The following is a 22609-nucleotide window of genomic DNA, read 5'->3' as shown; positions in this document are numbered from 1 at the left end:
TATATGTTTAAATCTTTGTTAATTGAAACTGATTGTCTTTTATTACCATTTACCAAATACTTAATAGAATAAAATGTTAATGCCAACTGTGTAATTAATTTAGACTTCAGGTTGATTTTCGTAGTCATGGACTATTTGAACATTCTGATGTAGCAGACTTGTGACTAGTGCCAGGCCTCGACTCTCAGGTTAGTGTCAGTGGGGCATGGCTAAGGAGGCACTTCTATCTGCTCTCCAGAACTAGACTAGAGTTTGTTTTGATTTTAGTGTTACTTGCTCATCTAACTTAATTAGCAGTCACATAGTGGTTGTTTTTTTTTTTTAACTTAAATTTTTTTTTTATATCAGTATAGTTGACACACAATGATACATTAGTTTCAAGGATACAGTATAGTAACTCAGCAACTCTGTTTGCTGTTAGGCTGTGCTCACAAGTAGAGCCACAGTCTTTCACCCAGAACCCTATGACAGTACCATTACTAGATTCCCTATACTGTATGTTTCATCCCTTGACTTACGCATTCTGTAAATGGACACCTGTATCTCCTGCTCCCCCTTACCCATCTCCCCACTTTCCACCCCTCTGGCAACCATCAGCTTGTTCTCAGTATTTATGGGTCTTTTTCGCTTTTTGCTGTTATCTTTTGTTTTTTTAGATTCCATAGATGAGTGAAATCATGATACTTGTTTTTCTCAGTCTGACTTATTCAGTAGCATAATACCCTTCAATCCTCCATGTTGTCACAAATAGCAGGATCAATGACTGAATGATATAATCAGTGTGTATGTGTATGGTATACACCACCTCTTCTTTACTCATTCATCTGTCAGTGGACACTTAGGTTCTTCCATATCTTGGTTATTGTAAATAATGCAGTAAATGGAGAGGTACGTGTATCTTTTTCAAATTAGTATTTTTGTTTTCTTTGGGTTAAAAAAATACCCATTAGTGGAATTACTGGATTATGTAGTATTCTGTTTTTAATTTTTTGAGGAGCCTCCATAACTGTTTTTCCACAGTGGCTGCACCAGTTTACATTCCGCACCAACAGGAGTATAAAGGTTCCTTTTCCTCCATATCCTCACTAACATTCGTTATTTCTTGTGTTATTTATTCTAGCCATTTATTGGGTGTAAGGTGATATTTCACTGTGGTTTGATTTGCATTTCCCTGATGATTAATGATACTGAGCATTTTTTCATGTGTCTGGTTGCCATTTCTATGTCTTCTTTGTAAAGTGTCTATTTAGGTCCTCTGCCCATTTTTTAAAATTACTTTTTATTAACATAAAATGTATTATTTGCCCCAGGAGTATAGGTCTGTGAATCATCAGGCTTACACATTTCATAGCACTCACCATAGCACATACCTCCCCCAATGTCCATAACCCAACCACCCTCTCCCTACTTCCCCACCCCCCAGCAACCCTCAGTTTGTTTTGTGAGATTTAAGAGTCTCTTAATGGTTTGTCTCCTCCCCAATCCCATCTTGTTTCATTTTTTTTCCTTCCCTACCCCCCACGACGCCCCACACTGCCTCTCAATTCCTATATCAGAGAGATCATATGATAATTGTCTTTCTCTGATGACTTATTTCGGTCAGTATAATACACTCTAGTTGCATCCGATGTTGTTGCAAATGGCAAGATTTCATTTCTTTTGACGCGTCTGCCCTTTTTTTTTTTTAATTAACATACATGTATTATTATCCCCAGGGGTACAGGTCTGTGAATCACCAGGTTTACATACTTCACAGCACTCACCCATAGCACATACCGTCCCCAATGTCCATAACCCCACCACCCTCCTCCCGACCCCCCTCCTCCCGGCAACCCTTGGTTTGTTTTGTGAGATTAAGAGTCTCTTATGGTTTGTCTCCTTCCCAATCCCGTCTTGTTTCATTATTCTTTTCCTACCCCCCAAACCCCCCCACATTGCATCTCCACTTCCTCATTTCAGGAGATCATATGATAGTTGTTTTTCTACGATTGACTTATTTCGCTAAGCGTAATACCCTCTAGTTCCATCCACACATTCACAAATGCTCTACCCATTTTTTTTTTTTAAGATTTTATTTATTTGTCAGAGAGAGAGGGAGAGAGAGTGAGTGCAGGCAGACAGAATGGCAGGCAGAGGCAGAAGGGAGAAGCAGGCTCCCTGCCGAGCAAGGAGCCCAATGCAGGACTCAATCCCAGGACGCTGGGATCATGACCTGAGCCGAAGGCAGCTGCTTAACCAACTGAGGCCACCCAGCGTCCCTGCTCTACCCATTTTTAATTGGAGTTTTTGTTTTTTTGGTCTTGAGTTGTAGAGGTTCTTATTATATATTTAGATATTAATCTTTTAGTGGTAACATTACTTGCAAATATCTTCACCCTTCAGTAGGTTGCCCCCCCCCTTTTTTTTGGGAGAGAGAGAGAATGAAAGAATGGGGGGGGGTGGAGGGTCAGAGGGAGAAGCGACTCCCTACTGAGCAGGGAGCCGATATGGGACCTGATTGGGACTCCAGGATCATGACCTCAGCCTAGGCAGTCACTTCACCACCTGAGCCACCAGGCACCCGCCATTTTGTTTTGTTGATGGTTTCCTTCACTTCAAAGTTTTTTATTTTGGTATAGTCCCAGTTGACTTTCTCTTTTGTTTCCCTTGCCTTAGGAGACATGGCTAGAAAAAAGTTGCTACAGCCAATATCAAAGAAATTACTGCCTATGTTTTCTTCTAGGATTTTTATGGTTTCATGTTTCACAATTAGGTCTTTAATCCATTTCAAGTTTATTTTTGTGTATGCTGTCAGCAATTTCGAGAAGTTATATATCTTTTTTTTTTTTAATATTTTATTTATTTATTTGACAGACAGAGATCACAAGGTAGGCAGAGAGGCAGGCAGAGATAGAGGAGGAAGCAGGCTTTTCCCACTGAGCAGAGAGCCCGATGCGGGGCTTGATCCCAGGACCCTGAGATCATGACCTGAGCGAAGGCAGAGGCTCAACCCACTGAGCCACCCAGGCGCCCCTCTTAAAGATTTATTTATTTGACAGAGAGATCACAAGTAGGCAGAGAGGCAGGCAGAGAGAGAGAGGAGGAAGCAGGCTCCCTGCTGAGCAGAGAGCCTGATGCGGGGCTCAATCCCAGGACCCTGGGATCATGACCGAGCCGAAAGCAGAGGCTTAAACCCACTGAGCCACCCAGGCGCCCGAGAAGTTATATATCTTTTAGTGCTTGGCAGTGAATGGCGTTTCCTACAGAAATTTTAATTATTTGATTACTGGGCATTTCATATTTTGATGCACCTAAGAAGCTAACAGTTATTTCCTTGTGTCATATTTTGGTATGCTTGCTACGTGAGCATTGTGTGTATCAAAACTAATGACCAGTGATTGCTTCACCAGTCCCGTGATTGCTTCCTTCAATAAGTCATTCATTCAACAGCTAGTTCATTTGTTCCGGGCATTGTTCTAGGAGGTACAACAGTAGATGTGACAGATAATGTCCCTGTTTTTATGGAGGGTCAGCAATACTGGAAGGATAGGGGAGACAGACAATAAACATTGGTGAACAAGACTTTCAAGTAGTGATAAGTACAGTATATGTAAGTGATAAGTACATATATTGATATGATAGAGTGACTTGGCTGGGGCCAGGGAGACACTCAAACTGTTGGTCAGGGATGGTCGTTTCTGGAATCGCTGTCTGAGTTCCACAGCTTGAATGATGATAGAAGCCAGCTGTTTAAGATCTGGGGGTGAGGCTAGTGGAACCAGCTAGTGCAAGTGCTTAAGGCTTGACCTTGTTGAAGGAGCAAGGGAAGGCTAGAGTGATCAAGCACAGACATAGAGATAAGGGCATGTTTAGGAATAGAGACCAGAGAGGTAAGGCCTGTTTGAGGTTTTTAACTTTCTGTGTGCTGTGGACCCTAAAAAGCCTATGAACCCCTCTTCAGAATAGTGTTTTAAATGCATAAAATATACAGACTTGTAGAGGCAGCCCAGTATATGAAACACACTTACCAAAATAGAAAATAAACTTGATAAATACATCCTCTTTATTAATGCATTAAATAACATGATTCTGAGTAAAGTTCTACTAAGGTCCTTAAGTTTCAAACTAATAATGAGTTTAAATGATACTTAAAATCATCTCCAAAACGGTAATATGATATGAAAATATATCTGGGATTTTGTCTCGATGACATAGACGTAGGTACTGGGAATACCACTGTGGTTTATTGCACACATTAACAATGGAAGGAGATGTCACATTCTGGTTAGAGAGTTAGAGAAAAATGAAGGTAGAATTTGTTTTCTTTTCTGTGTTTATGTAGTACTTTGAATTTAAGGGTCTGTAGTCCTTGTGTGAAGACACTAGTAAAGACTGTAGGGCTTTCCTAGGCTGTGATAACTAGTGTAAAAAAATGGAGTTTATAAAAAACCAGTGGTGTCCCTCACTTGATGAATGGATAAATAAAATGTGCTGTATCTGTATAATGCAATATATTCATCAATAAAAGGGAATGGAGTACTGATGCATGATGCCACAAGGATGAATCTTGAAAACATTATGCTAAGTAAAAAAAGGCAGTCACAGTATCATATGATCCGTTTACGTGGAATATGCAAATAGGCAAATCTATAATACAGAGAGTGGGTTATAGGTTGCCTGGACTTGGAGGAGTGGCAGAAGGTTGGAGGGTAATGGTAAGTTACTGCTGATGGGTCCAGGGTTCCCTTTCTCTTCAGGAGCACGTGAATCTTTGAAAATTGATTGTGGTGGTTGTTTCACAAATCTGTCAAATAAATTAAAACCATTGGATTGTACACTTTAAAATGGAGAGTTGTTTGGTATGTGAATTACATCTCTATTATTTTTAATTTAAAAAACCATAACCATTTGGAGGGAAAAAACCCAATTGGATATTGGCAGCTGGGGGCCTCAGTACAAATGATAGGTAGGGGAAGGAACTCTAGATTTTAGTGAGAGTTTGCAGGATAAGGAGTAGGTGAACTCAGAAGGGGCCTATTAAACTCTGAGAATGACAGGTTTTGAAGGTTGTACAGGTATTCTGTAATAATACCACGTGTTTATTCTTAGCAAACTTAATTTCTTCAATGTTGTGATGCTGGAAAACATAACAGAACTTACAGAAAAAAAAAAGGGAGAGTTTAGGTAGACCTCAAAATACATGAAAATTTTGAAATGATTACTAGCAAAAGCATTAGCACATTTTAATAGAACAGTAGCCTGCATACATTTCCATTGCTTTGTACCTAGCATGAGCATCAGGTGATTCTTTGCATGCAGCCTTAAAGTCTTGAGTTCTTGTTCCTCCTTTGAGATGCCTTGTTAGGCTGTTTGCTTCTAAAAAAGGTCAGTTTCATGAAAAGTTAAACATCTGAACCCAGGGTACAGAATTAGTTTAAAAAAAAAAAATTCTTTAAACACCAGCAGATGTTTTGTTCTTTTCATCTATACTCTGCTTTTCTTGGTATAGTGGTAAGTACACTGGCCATTGGGCCAATTACTCCGAGGTCTTCGTATATGGCTAAGTTTACTCTGAAAGCTTGCCTTTGATCACTTAAAAACATTAGTGGGCTAGTAAAAAATTATTTGTGAACCAGAGCCACCTCCTCACCTTGCTTCCATCATTCTCCTATTTACCAATAATGTATGAGCTAGTTAATTCAGAATAAAGAACCAGGCGTTGAAGCACAACAGACACTATGTGGGCAAAGTGTTGTTTAGAGACTGTCTAAATAATGTTTCACACATATGTACTATTTTCTAAATATGTGTAGATGCTGTTGTGATTAATAAAAGATGAATTCTTGCAGTAATATTGCTGACTTCATAGTAGCTTTTCATCGTTTTCTCAATCAAGAGCTATTGCTACTTCTAGAAAAGATAAGAAACTCTTGCTTTGGAGCAAAATGCAGTAGGCTAGAGATCACTTGCAGAATTCTTGTAAAAGAATTTATTGGAGGTCAGAAAAAAAAAATCCTTGCAATGTAACCAGTAACAATACATGGTAACCATAGTTGAGCTCCTGTTAATTGTCAAGCATATTATATTGTTAATGTAGAGTTATCATTTATTCCTCTTCTGCGTCGCTGTTGTCTTTACTCCTGTTGACAAGGGAAAGGGGCTCAGAGTAACGTGCTCCAGATCACAGAGCCAGTAGTAGCAGAGTTGGGGTTGGCACCCAGGTCTGTACCTCATGCCTTTCACACTATAGACTCTGTTGCTTCACTTACTCGTTCTCATATAATTCCGCAGCATGTGCTCTTAAATAACATCAAGTAAAGTGCCAGTGTAAATACTTGGCTTGATTTAACCTCTGTTAATTCCAACACTGTATTATTAGTGGAAATTAGGGATAGGGTAAGTTAGAGGCATTTTATTTTAATGACTTTGACTTTGGGTTATTAAATCTGCAGAGAAATACAGTTCATTTAGTTGTAATTAATTTCATGTTTCTGCAACTCTAGTGCTCCTTATGAAGGAGATTACAGACAGGCAGGGGAGGCAGTGTTTTATTAGGAAGCATTGCGTGCCAGACGATCTCCCTTCCTATAAAATAAATATTAAACACGTTTCAATTAAAATACAGGAGTAAATAGTAACTTGAAGACCGGCTGCACTTTTTTTTGGATCAAATGCTGTTTGTTATCTGAGATGAATTTTATTTACTATTTTTTGCTCTCTTTTAGGAAAACACCAGAGTTTATTGTTGGCCATTTTTGTCACTCCTCTTATTGATCTTCGTTCTGATTTCTCCAAATTTCAGGAAATGATAGAAACAACTTTAGATATGGATCAGGTATGTAATCTACTCTTGAATTCAAGCAGCAAAGTATTTTTGAAAAGAGTGTCAGAAAACTTTTCAGTTTTTTTTTTCTTTAGTATTTGATTTTGGTATTTTTGTGAGGCACCTTTGAGACCATGGTCGTAAGATTAAGTGATGGGACGAGTTTGTTGCTTTTTTAAAAATAACAGTTGTTTTAGTGGATGAATAAAGATTAATAGGAAATGACTGGCCTGGTTAAAGGAAATCTCACAAGTAAAAGATTCCACATATGCAAGCTGAGTTCTGTTTTAATTTCAAAAGAGAAGGAAAATTGTAATCACTGGAAAAGAGACGAAGATAAAGGTAAATGTGGAACACATGAGAATGCAACTTCTCCTTTGTTTATTTTTCATGTAGGAAAGTCTTTGGGGGAAGAGGTTAGAATATGTGTGTATTTCCTTAAAGTTGCTGATATAACTAAAAAGTTAACCATTCTCTAAGTACTGTTTAGTTCCAAATTTCTTGTTAGGTGAGAAGAGCATTTAGGGTGTAAGAAGCGATCTATATCCTCAGGTTTTTAACAATGTTAAGCAGTAATTTTATATATAAATACAAAATGGGAATAGTTTCTGAAATAGCTAAAAATATCCTTGTATGAAAGTTAATTTGAAAGTGAAGTTTATGGAATGGTAAATTTTACTGTCAAAGGTTTGTTTATAGAACAAATTTAATATGGGACCATTAAATGTAATGTTTTTCAATTTTGTGACTTTAAAAATAATATCTTTAAAATTTTCTACACTAAATTTTCTGTCAAAAATGATCATGCAGAGAATATGGGCTCTCACATTATTTGTATTAAGGTAATAGTTTGGTTTGCTAATTGTTAGATTCTTTGCATTCTTAATAACTGGATTTGAGTTAGTTTGCCCTATGGTACATCGATTTATTTTGGTTTCACTGGATTGTTACCCCAGGGTTAAAACAGTTAAGCCTCATTTATTGTGTGCTCTTTGGATTTAGAAGTCCATGCATATGTATATGTAAGTATGGATCCTTTACTCTCCTGGTACTGTTTTGTCTGTGATAGCTCCAAGCAGCCAAAAAACTTGCATTGTTCAACTCTCATTGGGAAAACTTGCATTTAGGTATTGTTACCTCTGTCATGTTGCTATTAATGGAATGATTTTAGGTATAAAACTTTCAGATAAGTGGGGGGCAGAAATGATGCTCGCAGACATGTGATACTGGAACCACCACTGCCATCAGGAGCTGAGGATGTGATGTTACCTGTGATGGGGCAGAGTTGGATATTTATAAATGGTCTTTATTTTTTCAAGTTTTTATTTATTTATTTGGGGGGAAGGGACAAGCACACTCCTCACTGAGGACCCTGAGCTGAAACCAGGAGGCAGATGCTTAACTGACTGAGCTACCCAGATGCTTCTGTAAACATTCTTTAAGTGAAAGCATGTAAAGGTATAGTTCTTGGTGGTTAATAAGAACCGTCTAAAATAGGGAGAGGTGGGAAGGCAAGAATCAGAGCGTTCCATTGTCTCCACAGCTTAACTTTCCTGAAATGCTGCGGTTGATTTTGCCTTTTGTGGCCAACTTTATTCTTCTAAAAGTTGCCATGCTTTAATATTGTGGGTCTCAAATATAAACATGTATCAGAACCACCTGGTGGGCTTGCTAAAACAGATTGCTCAGCTCTGTCCCTAGAGTGAGAATCGTTCAGTCTGGGGTGAGGCTAGAGAATTTGCATTTCTCACATGTACCCAGATGCTGCTGCTTGTCTGGCAACCGCACTTTGAGAATTTATAAAATAAATTACTCCTAATAAATTAGAAATGCAGTCATTTTTCAAAGTGAGAATGAGCTTGTGATTTCTTTTTACCAGTTTGCAGGCTGCTGAAAGTGCTGCGGTCTTGGGCAGTCACTGGGCATTATCTGGCCAGAGGTTGGTGTGTATAAATTGAGAATGTTGAAGAGTTTCTTAAAATTTATAGCCCCGTCCTGGGATCGAGTCCCACATCGGGCTCTCTGCTCGGCAGGGAGCCTGCTTCCTCCTCTTTCTCTCTGCCTGCCTCTGCTCTACTTGGCGATCTTTGTCTGTCAAATGGATAAATAGAATCTTTAAAAAAAAAAAATTTATAGCCCTATGTAAATGTACAAAATCTTCTGTTGAAGACCCCATGCATCTGCCTTTTTATCTGGGTCCATCACATTCATAGCCTGCCAACTAGATGCGAGACCCTGCCTAATAGGACCTGTCTTCTCCCCTCTCTGCTCTGGGACATGAAAAGCTGTCCTCTGCAGTAAGTGATTGTTTGCGTTATACCTAAGATATTAGCCGCTACTATGAGAATTACAAAAAGTAGCAGGATGATAAAAGGTTGGATACTTTTCGCTTCATCATTGTGCATTTTGATTTACTCCTTCCCCACCTTCTGGCCTCCCTTCCCTCCTGTCCTGCAGTATTTTGACTGCATACATCCAGCCTTTGGGATACATACTGGCAGCAGATAAGCCAAAATGATGACGTACCAAAATGCCAGAATTGAATCTTAAAGTGTTTTCTTTATTTGAAGCTTTTCTGCTTGTAAAGGTTAACACCTACTATTGGTACAAGTGAAACAAAATGATACGAAGAAGTATAGAAGGCAAAAGTTTGCCATTCTTCCCTCTTCAGATGAACAATGTTGGCAGTCTGGTCTGCTATCCTCCAGCTCCATTATACTAAACTTTCCTTGTTGTGGGTTAAGATTTTTTACTTTGATCTGAAATACTTGACACATACCTGTTAAACTAAACTATACTGTGACTGTAAAATAGTAGTGTTAATTCTCAACGCTATAGAATTAGAGTGTTGTAAGATTTTGTGTCTGGCAACTATCATATGATCTCCCTGATATGAGGGATAGGAGATGCAAATGGGGGGTTAAGGGGTAGGAGAAGAGTAATGAAACAAGATGGAATTGGGAGGGAGACAAACCATAAGTGACTCTTAATCTCACAAAACAAACTGAGGGTTGATGGAGGGAGGGGGGTTGGGAGGCGGGTGGGATTATGGACACTGGGGAGGGGTATGTGCTATGGTGAGTGCTGTGAAGTGTGTAAACCTGGTGATTCACAGACCTGTACCCCTGGGATAAAAATATATGTTTATAAAAAATAAAATTAATAAAAAAAAATCACACAAAAAAAAGATTTTGTGTCTGGGAAAGAGGTGGATTTCAGGAAGGCAGGCACTGCAATTATACGGATATAGACTGGAAAAGAAGAGGTTATTTGTCCTAATTTCATTGCTGTCACTTAAAATTTTAACAAACGTTGATTTCTTTCTTTCCTTTTTTTTTTTTTTAAAGATTTTATTTATTTATTTGACAGACAGAGATCACAAGTAGGCAGAGAGGCAGGCAGGTAGAGAGAGAGGGAAGCAGGCTCCCTGCAGAGCAGAGAGCCCAGTGCGGGCGTGAGGGGGGGGCCTCGATCCCAGGACCCTGGGAATCATGACCTGAGCCGAAGGCAGAGGCTTTAACCCACTGAGCCACCCAGGTGCCCCCAAACCTTGATTTCTTAATCTGAAAGTAAAACATTAAGTTCTTTGTAGGGGAAGAAAAAACTTTTTTTCTGTCCTCTTCTGTTCATTGTTTGGAGCTCTGCTAATTAAACTGATAGATTAGCAAGAGGACAGATTTTGAGTTCACAGAAAAATGTGATTCAAGAGACTGTTAGAATTTGGGGCTTTATATACTGTTGCCTTGGGGAATAGGAGAGGAGTAAAAAGAGCACTTAGGGGAAAACAATGACTTTTAGGGAGTGATTTATGATAATTTTGACTTCCTTGGTTGTGAAACTCCCTGAGGGGAATTACAACAACAGTTCTTTGGGGGAGTTTCTGCGTTTAGGGAGATAAGAGAGTTCAAAAACAAAGTCTATTCTCGGATGCTTTCATCTTGGAGTAATTTTTATGCCACTATGACATATTCTGGACCCCTCATCAACATTAATTACTGTGTCAATAAGATATGAGTTGTGGATCCCACCCCACCCCCACTAGACTGTTTGAGGTTAAACTCAGTATCTGTTAGGACTGTTTATTTTGCACATAACTTGAACTTCAGTATACCCTGGTATATGAATTAGAAAGTCTAGAAATAGGGTTAGCTTTAATTTAGAGTTGCTTAATCCAGCAGCTCAATGACACCATCCAGAGGACCTAATTCTCGATCTTTCTATCTTTGTGATTTGAATTTCAGCTTAACTCTTGCTGGTTCCTCTTGGTCCTAGGTTGGCTGCCTATCAGTAGCAATTCATGCAACATTCCAAGCAAGAGTCCTGCAAGTTGCCTTGATGAGGCCATTTAAGCCGTGATTGTGGCCAGGGATATAGAATGATGTGGCCTAAGACAACTAGGGGTGGTTGGTATCCCTCTGTTGGAGATAGACAAATGAGAGAGCACTACTGGAAAGGGGGAAGAAGGGGAATGACTGTGGTGTAGACAATCAGCCATGTCCTACTAAGATACTGTCCTGTAACTAAAGGTTTTCATGTTTATAGTGTGAGGTTATCTTAAATAACTCTGATTCCTAGTTATAACCTGCTCTAGATTCTCTAGGGAATCAGCCTAATACAGTATCTTCTTTATTCTGTTATAAACCTTTAAACTTACCTTGGGTTATAAAGTGAATTCATCCCTTCACTGTCATTGTAGATATTTTTAATGAATTTACACATTTAAATTATATGACTCAGAACTACTTTGAACAGACCTCAGAGGATAGCAATCATTTCATGTGTGATTTCTGAAAGCTTTACTCATGTTTTCCCAGCTGTGCACTTAGGAGCTTAAGTGATGAAGGGAGCAGTAATTTACATGCATGGTTGGGTTAATTTGCCTTTTTTCCTAGGCTTTGCTTTGTATGTAATGCTACAGGTGCTTTTGTGTCTGGTTTCCATAAATCTTATGGAAAAATTTTCTATTTCTGAAGTAAATAGAAATGTAGATCTGTGCTGCCCCAGGACAAGGTTCAAAAAGGCAATGAATTTTCACCAAAAAATAGTTTCAGTTAGATTGGGTGATTCAGTGAGATACATTAAATTTTTAAAAATCTTTCTATACCATATTTGAGCACTTTACCTTTTAATATTAGTTTTCCATATACACTTATTAACTGACATTTCCTCTATTACTGGAAAAGAAGTAATGTTAGATAAATCTTTACTGACAATACTGGTACCAAAAATTGAAAGTTTTTAAAAAGCCACAGTTGCATGATCTTAATACAACTATATCATTGTGTGAGTGTATGTAAGCTGTAAAGGTACTGTAGTATATAAATGCTTCAGTGTTTTTGTTCTTGGAAATGAAAAAGAAATATCAAAAAAGGAAGCATTCATATTCTCCCACCTAGAATTATCTCTAAATACATGTTGACATTTTTGCTTATAGTTGTCCTTGTTTCCTATTTTTTATTTATTTTTATTTTTTTGATTGAAGTGTAGTTGGCATACTATGTTAATATTAGTTTCAGTGTACGACGTGGAGAAGTCAACATGTAATGCTATGTGCTCAATGCACAATGCTCCTGCGGTACCATTGACTATATTCCCTGAGCTGCATGTTTCATCCCTGCAACTTATTCATTCCATAATGGAAAGCCGGTACCTCCCACTCCCCCTGCTGGTCTTGCCCGTCCTCCCATCCCCCTGCCTTCTGGCAGTTAACAGTTCTTTGTATTTATGGGTCTGTTTCGGCTTTTGTTTGTTGGTGGACCTTTAGGTTGTTTCTGACTCTTGGCTATTATGATTGGGGCTTTTATGAACAGTTATATACAAGTATTTGAGTACCTGTTTCCATTTCTTTTAGGTATTTATTTAGGAATAGAATTGCTGTGTCATATGGTAATTTTATGTTTAACTTTTTGAGGAATTACCAGATTGTTTTTCTAAGTGTCTGCATCATTTAACATTCCCACAAGCAATATAGGAGGTTTCCAGTTTCTTCACATTGTTACTAATAATTATTCTTTTTTTTTTTTTTAAGATTTATTTATTTTAGAGAGAAAGTGAGAGAGGTGGCACTTGTGGGGACTTGCAGGCAGAGGGAGGGGGAGAGAAATCCTGAGCGCAGAACCCAAAAATGGGCTCGATCCTAGGACCCGAGATGATGACCTGAGCGGAAGGCAAGAGTCGGCTGCTAACCAACTGATGAGCCACCATATTTGTTTTTTGGGCATTGTCTTGATAGCCAGCCTGGTGGATGTGAAGTGGTATTTCATTATGGTTTTGATTTACATTACCCTGGTGGCTAATGATGTTGGGCATGTTTTCGTATGTTTGATGGCCATTTATTCATCTGTCTTTGGAGAAATTTCTCTCCAGATCCTTTGCTCATTTTACAGTTGGGTTGTCTTTGTTGATGAGTTCTAAAGAGTTCTGTATATATTTTGGATACTATACCCTTGTTCTGAGAAACACGTACTTCACATTTTCCACTTGCCTCATGTTGTTCATAGTAATGTTTATTATTTTTAAAAAACACTGCTGTATTTGCTGATATATTCCCTGCCCCCCCCTTTAAGATTTATTTATTTATTTATTTGAGAGCGAGAGATCCATTACAAGTAGGCAGAGGTGGGGGAAGCAGGCTCCCTGCCGAGCAGAGAGCCCGATGTGGGGCTCTGGGGCTCGATCCCAGGACCCTGAGATCATAACCTGAGCCTAAGGCAGAGGGTTAACCCACTGAGCCACCCAGGCACCCGTTCCTGCTTATTTTTAATATAATTTGTGCCTCCTTTCCATAGTTTGTATTTTTTTAGAGACTCAGTTTGTGACTTTTAAAAATTTTTTTTTTTATTAAGATTTATTTATTTATTTGACAGACAGAAATCACAAGGAGGCAGAGAGGCAGGCAGAGAGAGAGGAGGAAGCAGGCTCCCCGCGGAGCAGAGAGCCCGATGTGGGGCTCGATCCCAGGACCCTGAGATCACGACCTGAGCCGAAGGCAGAGGCTTAACCCACTGAGCCACCCAGGCGCCCAGTTTGTGACTTTTTAAATCCTCTTTTGTATCTTTGCTTTTTATTTCATCAATTTCAGTTCTTATGTATATTTATCTACCTATTTTTGTTTTTTTTTTACCTCTTTAATTGAGTGCTCACTATTTTTCCAGCCTTTTCTTTTTCAGTAAGCATTTCTGTGTTGCTTTAGCTGAATGTATCTTGTAAGTTTTTAAAGGTACAATCTCTTACTCACTTGTCAGAATTTTATTCCTGTTACCATTTGTTTAGAAATGTGTGTGTGTGTGTATTTAATTTCTAAGCTTGGTACATCCCAGTTTCATAAATGTTCTCCGTGTACTTGAGGATCAAGCGTGCTCCCTAATTTTGGTTGCAGAATTTTCTGTGTGTCCATTAGATTAGATAAAGCTTTAGTTCTGTTCACATTGTCTGTATGCTTGCTAATTGTTGATCTACTGAGTTATTGAGAGAAGTTTGGATTTCTTTCTATGGTTCAGTCCATTATTGCTTTATACGTTTCTCAACACACAGCTGTATTTTTCTTTGTGGTGAACTGAGGCTTCATCATTCTTTAGAGACAGTGTCCTTAGTGATGCTTTTTGCCTTAGTTGTTGTTGTGTTTTGTTTTTGTTTGTTTTTTTTTGTCTGATAGTAAGAGGGCTATCCCAGACTCCTTTTTAGTTTTTTACATGGTGTGTATTTTTCTATCCTTTGTGAGTCTTTATAGTAACAGAGCTTATAGCTGGATTTTATTTATTTTAAATTTTGATAATCTTTTTTTAAGTGACAATTTGGATTTATTTCTATAATATTACTATGTGATTCCTATTCTTTCTGGTTCCCCTTACTCATTCTGTCTTTCTTACATATTGATTGGATTTTTAAAATTCCATTTTCCCTTTCCTGTTCTCCCCATCCTGTCATACCTCCACTGGTTTGGAAATTATTCGCAAATTTTTACAAAATGCGTATACATGTCTTATCAAAATCAAGTCTATCAGAGTCTTCTCACTTAGCTCCCAAAATAATAGGGTCTTAGGATATCTGAGATCAGATTACATTTCTTCATTATGGGCTGGTATTTTAGTTCTGTGTTTTTTACCCCTTTAGATTTCCATTCTGTATAGTCAGTGTTAAGTTTAGATTTGCCCATATGCTTACCAATTTCTTTGCTATTCATTTCTTCTTCCTGAATATTCTTCAGGAGTTCTTTTATTGGCAGTCTGTTTAGTTAGGTTTTGTTTGTTTGAAAAGGTCTATATGCTCTTGAAGGAGATTTTAACTATCTGGAATCAAGATATGCTCTTGATTCCAGATAGTTATTTTTCTTAGTACCTGTAAGATTGTATTGTGCTGTCTTTTGGCTTGAATTATTATTGTTGGGAAGTCTTGGTTCCAGATTGATTCCTTTTATTGCTCTTGAGTCCAGAAGTGGACTTCTTTTTTCTATTTGGATTTGCTATGTTTTCTTAATCAGAGAATTCGTGTCTTTTATCTGTTGTGGAAAATTATCAATCATTATCTCTTTAAATGTTGTGTTCTTCATTCTCTTCTAGAATTGTGATCGGACATATGTTAGACTTTCACATTCTTTCTCTGCCATGCGTCTGTGCTGCTCTCTTTGTGATTACTTGAGATGTTCCAATTCACTGAGTGTCTCTTCAGTGCTGATATGTTTAACCAGTCCTTAGGGTTTTTTTTCAATGACTGTATTTTTTATTTATAAAAGTTATTTTGTTCATTTCTAACTCTGTCTAGTCTTTTTATTTTTAAGTAGCATTTTGTTCTTTGCTCATGTGTTCCATTCTCTATTACTTCAAATATTTTAATATACTTAATATTCCATATCTAAAATTTCTTGGTTTAAATCTACCCCTTGTTTCTGCTGAGTCTTTTTTTTTTTTTTTTTTTTTTTTTTGGGGACTGTTATTGTTGGTGGCTTCTTTCCTTGTCTGTTATGTATATTTAGATTATGAATTTGCATCTATCTCGGTTCTGTCTGTGCAAATCTTACGTCCTCCCCCTCCCTCAGATAAAATTTGCCCTTGCCATATATCCCACAATGTAAGCCAGGAACACTTTTGTTTTTGTTGTTTTTTGTTTGTTTTTTAAAAATTTTGTGTATTTATGTAGAGAGAAAAAGCAAGAGAGTATGTGAACAGGGGGAGCGGCAGAGGGAGAGAGATGAGCATGAAGCCTGATGCAGGGTTCGAGATCATGACCTGAGCTGATTGAGCCACCTCAGCACCTCATAAGCCAGGAACACTTTTAATTTCTCAGCCTGGAGCTTTTTTGATTTGTTGGGGCAGAGATTTAGCTGCTAAAAAAGAAGCCCCAAATAAAATAATGGTGGCATAAGCAAGAATATGGGCTTACTTTTCTGTCAGGGCAGTGTGAGCAAAGCGGCAGAGGCTGTCAGGATAGCCCTGCTGTCTCTGTGATTTGCCTCCTCCTCTTTTGCTCCAGAACAGAACCCTTAGGGTATTGCCTGACAAGGTACACATCAGCTTGCTACCTTGTCTTTATTGCAGCAAGCGGGAGAAGACAAAAGGGAAAGAGGAGGGCACTTTATGGAAATGGTACACAGCATTTCTGCTCATTGTTCTCTTGGCCAGAATTTAGTCCTGTCCCCACACAAGCTGCAAGGGAAGTTGAAGATGGGGTCTTTGTTCTTAGTAGTCACGTATCCTGTGAGAAGCGGTCAGATCAATCTGTAGAAGGAGAGGATAGTAGAAATAGCAACAATCAGCAGGCTTTTCCACTGCCAACAAAAATAGAATTTGAAATCCCAACCCCAGTGAAAGCCAACTTTTTGTCAGGGAGGAAATTTCATCTTTTTCTTCCCTTTCTTAGGGGCTCAGCCTGATAGAGGATTATTTTTTTTAAAGGTTTATTTATTTATTTACTTATTTGAGAGAATGGGTGCAAGCACGGGGCAGGAAAGGGCAGAGGGAGGGAGAGAAGTAGACTCCCTGCTGAGCATGGAGCCCCACAGCATGGGGCCCCGATAGCAATCTTGACCTGGACCCAAAACCAGGAGTCAGATGCTTAACCTACTGAACCATCCATGTACCCCCTACAGATGGCTATTAAAAATGGTCCTTGTAACCTGGCTTTATGCTGGCAACCCTTTACTTTGCAGGGGCTCTGACCTCTAGTTTGTTTGTTTTTTAACTCAACTGTGCATTTATTTGAAAAAACTGCTTATAATATTTAGTATTTGTACTTCAGGTAATTTGATCCAGCTGTATCTTTTCTTTGGTGTATTGTGTTTTATTCTTATTTAAATGACCTTAATTTCCTTTCTTTGTTCTTTTACCTTGTTTCTTAATTTCATTATCCCATTTTGGAGTTACAAGCCTGGATTTCTTTTTCTTCATCTCTGGTGTGTAGTCTGATGTAATGAGTGTGTGTGTGTTTCTGGTGATAGGTGGGTGATGTTGTTGGACAGACAACTAGAGGTCATTCCCCTCCTGAGAATGGAAAATGGAAGGATACCAGTTCTGCTTTTCTTCTCCAGATTTAGATTATTAGTGAGTAATTCTCAGGGTTTTGTTGGTTCACCAGAAGACTTCTGGAAGATGGGGCAAGGCTAGGAGCTTGACATGGCTCTGCCTCTTATGGAAGAGGCAAATTCTTCAGCAGTGTTAGCCCACCAGTGTAGCATTATTTTTCCTTGAAATTATTGTAAGTCTTAGTTGTTTTTTCTACATCATCTTCACTATCTGTTTGAATCAAATGTGTAATATTAATGATGTATCATTGTGCAAATGTTATCATTTATGGGTTTTGCTGTAACAGATAAATCTGCAGAGATCTTACTCATCCCTGGTGTTGTTTTTGCATCTGTTGCATTATTCCTGAGGTTGAATTCCTGGGAGTAGAATTGCTGTGTCAAAGAGTATAACAAATATCTCTGAATCTTGTCTCATACTGCCTTTTTTTTTAAGGTTATAACAACTTAGATTCTCACCAGAAGTGAATGAGTATACTAATTTCACTGTAGCCTCATTAGTATCTGGTGGTAGGATTTCTTTTCCTTTAAAAAAAAAATAGCTGTAGCATAGTATCTTAAGTTACTTAAATATTCATATCTTTTATTGTTGAGCTTTAACATTTTCCTGTGGGTTAGTTTACTACTTACTTTCTCTTCTGTGAATTGTGTGTTTTTATATTGGCCTATTTAACAACCTTGATATTTTTCAGATACTTGCAAACCAAGTTCCTTTATAAAGAAAAAGTTGATCTTTCCATTTTTACATTTTGTATAGCTATTTTTACAGATCTTTTTGTATTTTTTTCAATTAGGTTTATTCAAAAATTTGTATTTCAGTATGATGAAATCTCTTGTCGGTTTAAATTTAGAAAGTTATTTGATAAATGTTTTATTCTTTTTTTTCTTGCTAACTTTTTGTAATTTTAATTCTTTATTCTTGTGTTTGATATGTGAAGAAGGTGTGCTCTGAATAAGTGGGGAGTAATTGGCAAGAGATCTTATTAATCCCATTTATAAGTTTTTTTTAAAAATCTCCCTGTCTTAGGAAAACTGACTCTCCTATATTGTGCTTTTCTACATAATTATTTTTAGTAGGTTTTTTGTTTGTTTGTTTGTTTATTTTTGTTCTGTTTTTCAAATGGGCTCCACACCCAACGTGGGGCTTTAACTTAATCCCTGAGATAAGAGTTGCTTGCTTGGGACATTGGGCTTCCCTCCCCTAATTCTTTTTTTTTTTTTTTTTTTTTTTTTTAATTTTTATTTGTTTTTTCCCCCGTAATTCTTTTTAATAGTTCTTAGTGTCTGTAAGGATATGCCTCATTCTTTTTTAAAGGTATTCTTTCCTAATTTTGTCTAAGTTTTAATTGTTCTATTTCAAAAAGGGGATTCCTGTTGGACCATCTCTTAGGAATGAGTAGATGTTAATTTTGGTTTGGTTTTCTCTTTTCATAGTTTATCTTTTTACTTACCAGTTGTTTTCAATATTGCAGTAAGCAGTTATTTTTAATAAAAGTCCTAAGTAGTTGGGGTACCTGGATGACTCAGTCGATTAAGTGTCTGCCTTCGGCTTAGGTCATGATCCTGGGGTCCTGGGATCGAGTTCCACACCAGATTCCTTGTTCAGCAGGGAGCCTGCTTCTCCCTCTCCCTCTGTCTGCTACTCTGCCTGCCTGTGCACTTGCACACGCGCTCTGTCTCTCTGTCTCTCTCTCTCTCTCTGTCAAATGAATAAATAATCTATCTTTAAAAAACAAAGTCCTAAATAGTTAAGACTTTGTTTCTAGGGGCATCTGGATGGCTCAGTCAGTTAAGCTTCTGCTTTCGGCTCAGGTCATGATCCCAGGGTTCTGGAATGGAGCCCCGCATTAGGATCCCCGCTGAGCAGGGAGTCTGCCTCTCCCTCTCCCTCTTCCTCTGCCTCCTCTCCCCTGCTCAAGCTCTGTGTGTGTGTGTCTCTCTCTCAAAGAAATCTTTAAAAAAAAAAAAAAAGTAAGACTTTGTTTCTAAATATTTTGTGTGTACATTTGCCATTGTAAATGAAATCTTTCATTATTTTTTTTTGATGACTCTTAGTAAGAATTTAGGGAAATAAAGCCTTTAAGAGAGATTATTTTTTAAGATTTTATTTATTTTAGGGCGCCTGGGTGGCTCAGTGGGTTAAGCCGCTGCCTTCAGCTCAGGTCATGATCTCAGGGTCCTGGGATCGAGGCCCACATCGGGCTCTCTGCTCAGCAGGGAGCCTGCTTCCCTCTCTCTCTCTCTCTCTCTGCCTGCCTCTCCGTCTACTTGTGATCTCTCTCTGTCAAATAAATAAATAAAATCTTTAAAAAAAAAAAAAGATTTTATTTATTTTAGAAGAAGCCAGAGAGCAGGAGGAGGGGCAGACGGAGGGGGAGAGAGTCCCAAGCAGACTTCATTGTGAGCACAGAGCATGATGCCAGGCTTGATCCCAGGATCCTGCGATCGTGACCTGAGCTGAAATCAGGAGTCAGACACTCAAATGACTGAACTACCCAGGCGCCCCCCACCACCCACCCTGAGAGATTTTGATCAACTTTCAGTTTGAATAAATGAAATTCTGTAGTTTTTTTATATTTATTACTTATTTTAATTTTGAGGTTCCTAAGATGGATCCTTGGTTTAGGTAAAACTAACACTTCTGTTATAGGCTATGGAACATTGAACATTCTTCAGTAATGTTCAGGAAGAACATATAAACATTGTTTAGGGGAAGTGTAAATAAAAAATATTGAATATACTAGTGACATAAGCTCTGCTTCTTTTTCATCTAAGTAATTTTGGGTGTCTAGTGCTCTAAGCTCCTTATAGACGAGAATTTTACATCTAATAAATGGGAACTCCTTAATGGCAGAGTAAGTTAAAACATAAGTTTAACTCAAAATACAAGTGAAATTTAAATGAAGGAAAAGAAAACACAATGTTATTTCCATCTTTACCCATCATTTGTAAAATTTAGCTATTCTTTGTTCTGTCTGTAGGTGGAAAACCATGAATTCCTTGTGAAACCTTCATTTGATCCCAATCTGAGTGAATTAAGAGAAATAATGGATGACTTAGAAAAGAAGATGCAGTCAACATTAGTAAATGCGGCGAGAGATCTAGGTAAGAAGGCCTCATTGGTGGTTTGAATAATTCTTTTGTCTATATAGTGTTCCCACTTGTGCCAGAATTACTTGCCTAGAAGACATAGTGGATCATGCCACTTCTTGCTTAAAGTGCCAGGCCTTTCTTCAACAGAATAAAATTATAGATACTTCCAAGTTGAGATATAGGATGCTTTGCATTTGGAGCCTCACCCTCTTCCAGATTTGTCTCTCACTAACTTTCCAACCCCAGGATAATCCCACATTCCTTCCAGACAAATCAACCAAGAGGCCCTTGCATCATTTCCTTGAAATAGGATCTGTATTAAACACCACCTCCTCTGTCAGCATCATTCTACTAGTTCATTGATTTGGCTTTGGTATTCGCAGGCATGTCAGTAACATCAGCTTTTTTAAAATGTCTACCTTCCATACTGATTTTTGTTTTGTTTTGAGAGAGAGAACACATGTGGAACTTCGGGGAGGGAAAGAGGGAGAAGGAGAGAGGAAATCTTTTTTTTTTTTTTTTTAATATTTTATTTAATTTTTTAACAGAGAGAGAGAGAGATCACAAGTAGGCAGAGAGGCAGGCAGAGAGAGGGGGAAGCAGGCTCCCTGCCAAGCAAAGAGCCGGATGTGGGGCTTGATCCTAGGACCCCGGGACCACGACCCGAGCGGAAGGCAGAGACCTTAACCCACTGAGCCACCCAGGTGCCCCAGGAGAGAGAAAATCTTAAGCAGGCTCCTTCTCACCCTGTGTAGAGCCTAGCATGGGGCTTGATCTCAGGACCCTGAGATCATGACTTGAGCCAAAATCCAGAGTCTGATGCTTAACCAACTGAGCAGCCCAAGTCCCCCATACTAGATTATTAATTCCCCAATTAGTCTCATATTATTCACACTAATTTGTTCTGAATTTATGAACCTTTTTGTTTGAACATCTCTCATGTGTATGTTGAATGAATAAATATAGCTTAGCATATTAGTAGAGCCCTCAGGCAGTAATTCTTAATAAATTTCTGGAGAATCTGATGAATCCTCTTCCCAGAAATATGTCCATACCTACATATACAAAAAATTTTGCAGATAGTTACCATGGAGAATCCATATATGGACTAACCAGGTAAAGAATCTTTGCCTTTCTTTACTCTTCTCATTTCATAGCCCTTTCACGTTCTTTCTATGATCTCTTCCCTCCCTAGCCCAGTGAAGTCTGTCTTTAGTTGTTGGCTACTACTAATATTTGATAGCCATGCTTTAGCAATTAAATTTGTAAATATGGTCTCTCTCTTCTGATTTGTACTCTAAAGATCACATTGATGAATGAGAGGATGGGGACAGACTTAGAAAAACTCAAAAATCTTAGGTAAATATAATCCAGGTGATCGATCATTGCTCATTTTGTGAAATTTCCTACATTTAACAGAAACTGTATGTCCTTGTTTTATAGAGTTTCATTATGAGAGACTTAAGTTTTTGTTTGGAAAGTGTGTTTATTTTAATCCTACTCTGTGTTAGTTCCAGAGAAATGCTTCAGTGAAGTAAAGAACCGTGGTGCAGAGCTCCTCAGGGTCAGGGACAGTATGGTGTGAACCCTCTGGACATAGCCTACTTTGGTGCTCTTTAGCCTTGGGATGGCCGTATCCAGAAAGCACTTGCACGTCAGAAGCTACCATTAATACAGAGTTCAAGGATTTTATAGATAGCCTTCATTTATTTACAGTTTTTAAGTGAAGTAAAGTTTGAATAGTTCCCGGTTAGGTCATCATAGTAATTTCCACTGTGCTGTCTTGTAGTAAGAGTTAATTATTTTAAACATTTACATTGAAAGGTGGCTGTAGGCATCCATGACATGCTTTGTCTTTATTTCCATATCTTGAAGGTTTGGATCCTGGCAAACAGATTAAACTGGATTCCAATGCACAGTTTGGTTATTACTTTCGCGTAACATGTAAGGAAGAAAAAGTCCTTCGTAACAATAAAAACTTCAGTACGGTGGACATTCAGAAGAATGGTGTTAAATTTACCAACAGGTTTGTATGCCTACATTATTTTGTTAAGCCTTCAGTAGGTCCATGGAACTAAATTATTCTCTGATGAGACATGAATGTTTTATGTTAAGGAAGTTTTACCTTACTTATTGATAGGAGGTATCAGGTGAGAATGAAGTTTTATTTTCTTCTAAGAGCCTTATCACGTGTTCCA

At 38.2% G+C, this 22609-nt stretch overlaps 1 protein-coding gene across 2 annotated transcripts in view; it reads left to right on the top strand.

Moving 5' to 3' along the window:
- The window catches only part of MSH2 (mutS homolog 2), an 82335-nt gene that overhangs the window by 44699 nt on the left and 15027 nt on the right, over nt 1-22609 (top strand). For both annotated transcript variants that reach the window (XM_047745648.1, XM_047745647.1), the window contains 3 exons: nt 6705-6814; nt 20300-20423; nt 22287-22437. In XM_047745648.1, the coding sequence (XP_047601604.1) occupies nt 6705-6814; nt 20300-20423; nt 22287-22437 (385 nt within the window). The remainder of the gene's footprint in view (nt 1-6704; nt 6815-20299; nt 20424-22286; nt 22438-22609) is intronic.

Source organism: Lutra lutra, chromosome 9 (genome assembly GCF_902655055.1).
Source record: "Lutra lutra chromosome 9, mLutLut1.2, whole genome shotgun sequence".
In the NCBI taxonomy this organism is placed as follows: Eukaryota; Metazoa; Chordata; class Mammalia; order Carnivora; family Mustelidae; genus Lutra; species Lutra lutra.
This window is presented reverse-complemented; position numbering and strand designations above follow the sequence as displayed.